The following is a 2,384-nucleotide window of genomic DNA, read 5'->3' as shown; positions in this document are numbered from 1 at the left end:
ACACTGCGGGAGGGAAGAGACGCCTGAGTGTCCTGTTCAGCTCTCTTGTTCTCCTGGACATGACACATCACCTTCATCTGTAGCCCACTGTCTAGAATTTGTCACTGGGTTCTGCCCAACCACAGTAGGACTGGGAGATGCATGAGGACATGTAAAATTCTGGCTCAGCCACCATTCCTGCAACAATGGCAAGGAATACTACTTTTATCTATTTTTTTAAAGAGTAACACATAAGAATTTATGCCCATTTTATACAATAGCTACTTTTTCATCCCTTACTAAGAGTGCTTTTCACTTCGTGTTTCATATTATATCTACACGTATGGCCTTTTATAACAAAAGGATCTGTGGTGGAAAATTCTAGTGATACCACTCATTGAGATAGGTAAAAAAAATGTAATAAAATTACAATGCATACAAAAGCACTAAACTGACATCTTTCATTTCAAATAATATAGAAAACAAGATACTAATGTATTCAGAAGGAACTTGATCCTGGAAAACAACTAAACACTGCATATAATACACTTTTAATTGTACTTATGGGCTTGCACAAAGCAAGGGGAATCTCTAAGAGGCAAAAAATAATCTGAATGAAAACAAGAGCTGAAAAAAGCAAATGTCAACATGAATCCTATAAACAAGAGTCTAAGCATTGGGCCAACAACAAACTGACAGAGGAGAACTTGAAATATTTTTATTTATTTATTTTTTCCCAGCATCCATACTTTTCTTTACTAAAAGGCAAGTGTCTTGTAGAAATGTCAGTAACTTCAGCTCACCCAAGCAGACCAGTACAGTTTTACATAAGAAATATACATCACAAGTGGGGTTTGGAGCAAGTCTTTGCTCTCCGCTGTACTCATACCTCATGCCCACTGCTGGCTCAGGAAATCTCTCATGGTTTTTAACAGTGTCGAGCTTTTACAAAGGAAGTTGTGTTGGAAGCCAGGAGGAAAGATTACCATCTTCACCCTCTCTTTGTTCCTATATGCATTGTGTGAAATTTCATAGAGCTTTTTTCCAAATTCCAAAGACACTGTTTCGTCATCCTCACCGTGTATGATAAGAAGGGGAGAAGACAGGAATTTAACATTTTCATCGAGGTAGACTGGTTCCTCTTTCCTCAGGGCATACATAACTGTGCTTAAAAATCCTGGAAGTTTCTGGTAAATCTTTAACAAGGGATAATTGATACTTGCAACCCATATGTTGGTAAATGGAGCTTCCAGGATAATAGTATCAACTGGGAATCCTTCCCCTTCTAGAACTTTTGCAGCATTTGTTGTAACTCCTGTTCCCAGAGAGTGGCCCCAGAGACACACCGGGGTGGTACCACTTCTTGCCTTGGTCCACTCGTAGACACAAATAGTATCTGAAGTCAGCCCCTCCTCCATCAGCTTACCCGTCGAGTCCCCAAACCCTCTATAGTCAACAGATGAGACATGAAAACCACCATCACTCAGCACCTTTACTATCTCAAGTCTATGAGGAGCTGTCCTGTGTTCTGCACTGCCATGAAGATAAACAATAATTGGGTTGCCATCATGGAGAGCTGCTTCATACCAGCTAAGGCCCTTCCCCTTAGCATCCTCCCCCCGGCAGCTAGGAACTGTGTGCCAGATACCCAGAATCACCCTAGGTTCAACTTTGATGTAGAAGTTCACTGTGTGAGGAATCTTTAACTCTGGTTTCTTTAAATCCGCAAGAAATGGTGCTCTGAAAAGGTTGAAAATAATCAGCATGTTCATCAGAGGAGGGAAAATATGTTCTTTTAATGATTTACTTATAAAGCTGGTACCCAGAGTGGAAGTTTTTCTTCTGAGTGTTGAACAGGAGTATGGGAAAGATCTCAGGTTCTGTGCGACCATGTACCACCACGCAGTCACGCAGCCCTGCTTGTCTGTCTCCACGCCGCATCGCAACCCGATCCACCGCGGCCGCAGCTGCGGGAGCTGCCGCTGTAGCCTGGAGCTGCGCCCGCCTGCCCGCCTCCCCGGCGGGGACGGCCTGGGATATTTTTAGAATAAACTAGAGATTCTGAAAGTTGGCCAGAGTGGTCCTGCTTGGGTAGGACTCTGATTCCAGACAGAAGAAAATGCTCCTGGAAGAAAACAGCCACAATTTTTGTCCCTGGATTTCCACAGATTAATTTCAACAAATGGGAGATCAGAATAAAATATCCTAAACACACAGTAAAAGAAACCACTATAAGAAAGAGTCACCAACAAATGACAGAGTTGGTTATCAGATGCAGAATATAAAATAACTCTAACTGAAAATATTTGAAAAGATGTAGCACAAAATACAAATTTGTAAAACTCCAAACTCAAACAGTGCATTAAACATCCATCTCAGAGCTCATGAGAAACCTAGTGGATTGG

General features: G+C 41.7%; 1 protein-coding gene across 1 annotated transcript; it reads right to left on the bottom strand.

Moving 5' to 3' along the window:
- Window positions 1-759: 759 nt before the first annotated feature.
- ABHD12B (abhydrolase domain containing 12B) lies at window positions 760-1,906 on the bottom strand. Its single transcript, XM_032643823.1, has one exon. It carries the CDS (start codon window positions 1,869-1,871, stop codon window positions 870-872), a length of 1,002 nt encoding a protein of 333 aa, XP_032499714.1. The 5' UTR covers window positions 1,872-1,906; the 3' UTR covers window positions 760-869.
- Window positions 1,907-2,384: the final 478 nt, after the last annotated feature.

Source organism: Phocoena sinus, chromosome 9 (genome assembly GCF_008692025.1).
Source record: "Phocoena sinus isolate mPhoSin1 chromosome 9, mPhoSin1.pri, whole genome shotgun sequence".
In the NCBI taxonomy this organism is placed as follows: Eukaryota; Metazoa; Chordata; class Mammalia; order Artiodactyla; family Phocoenidae; genus Phocoena; species Phocoena sinus.
Note: the sequence above shows the minus strand (reverse complement) of the source record. Positions and strands in the feature narration are given on the sequence as shown.

Excerpts from the sequence above, each read along its gene's own strand:
- ABHD12B (XM_032643823.1), bottom strand. The coding sequence starts at position 1,871 with ATGGTCGCACAGAACCTGAGATCTTTCCCATACTCCTGTTCAACACTC.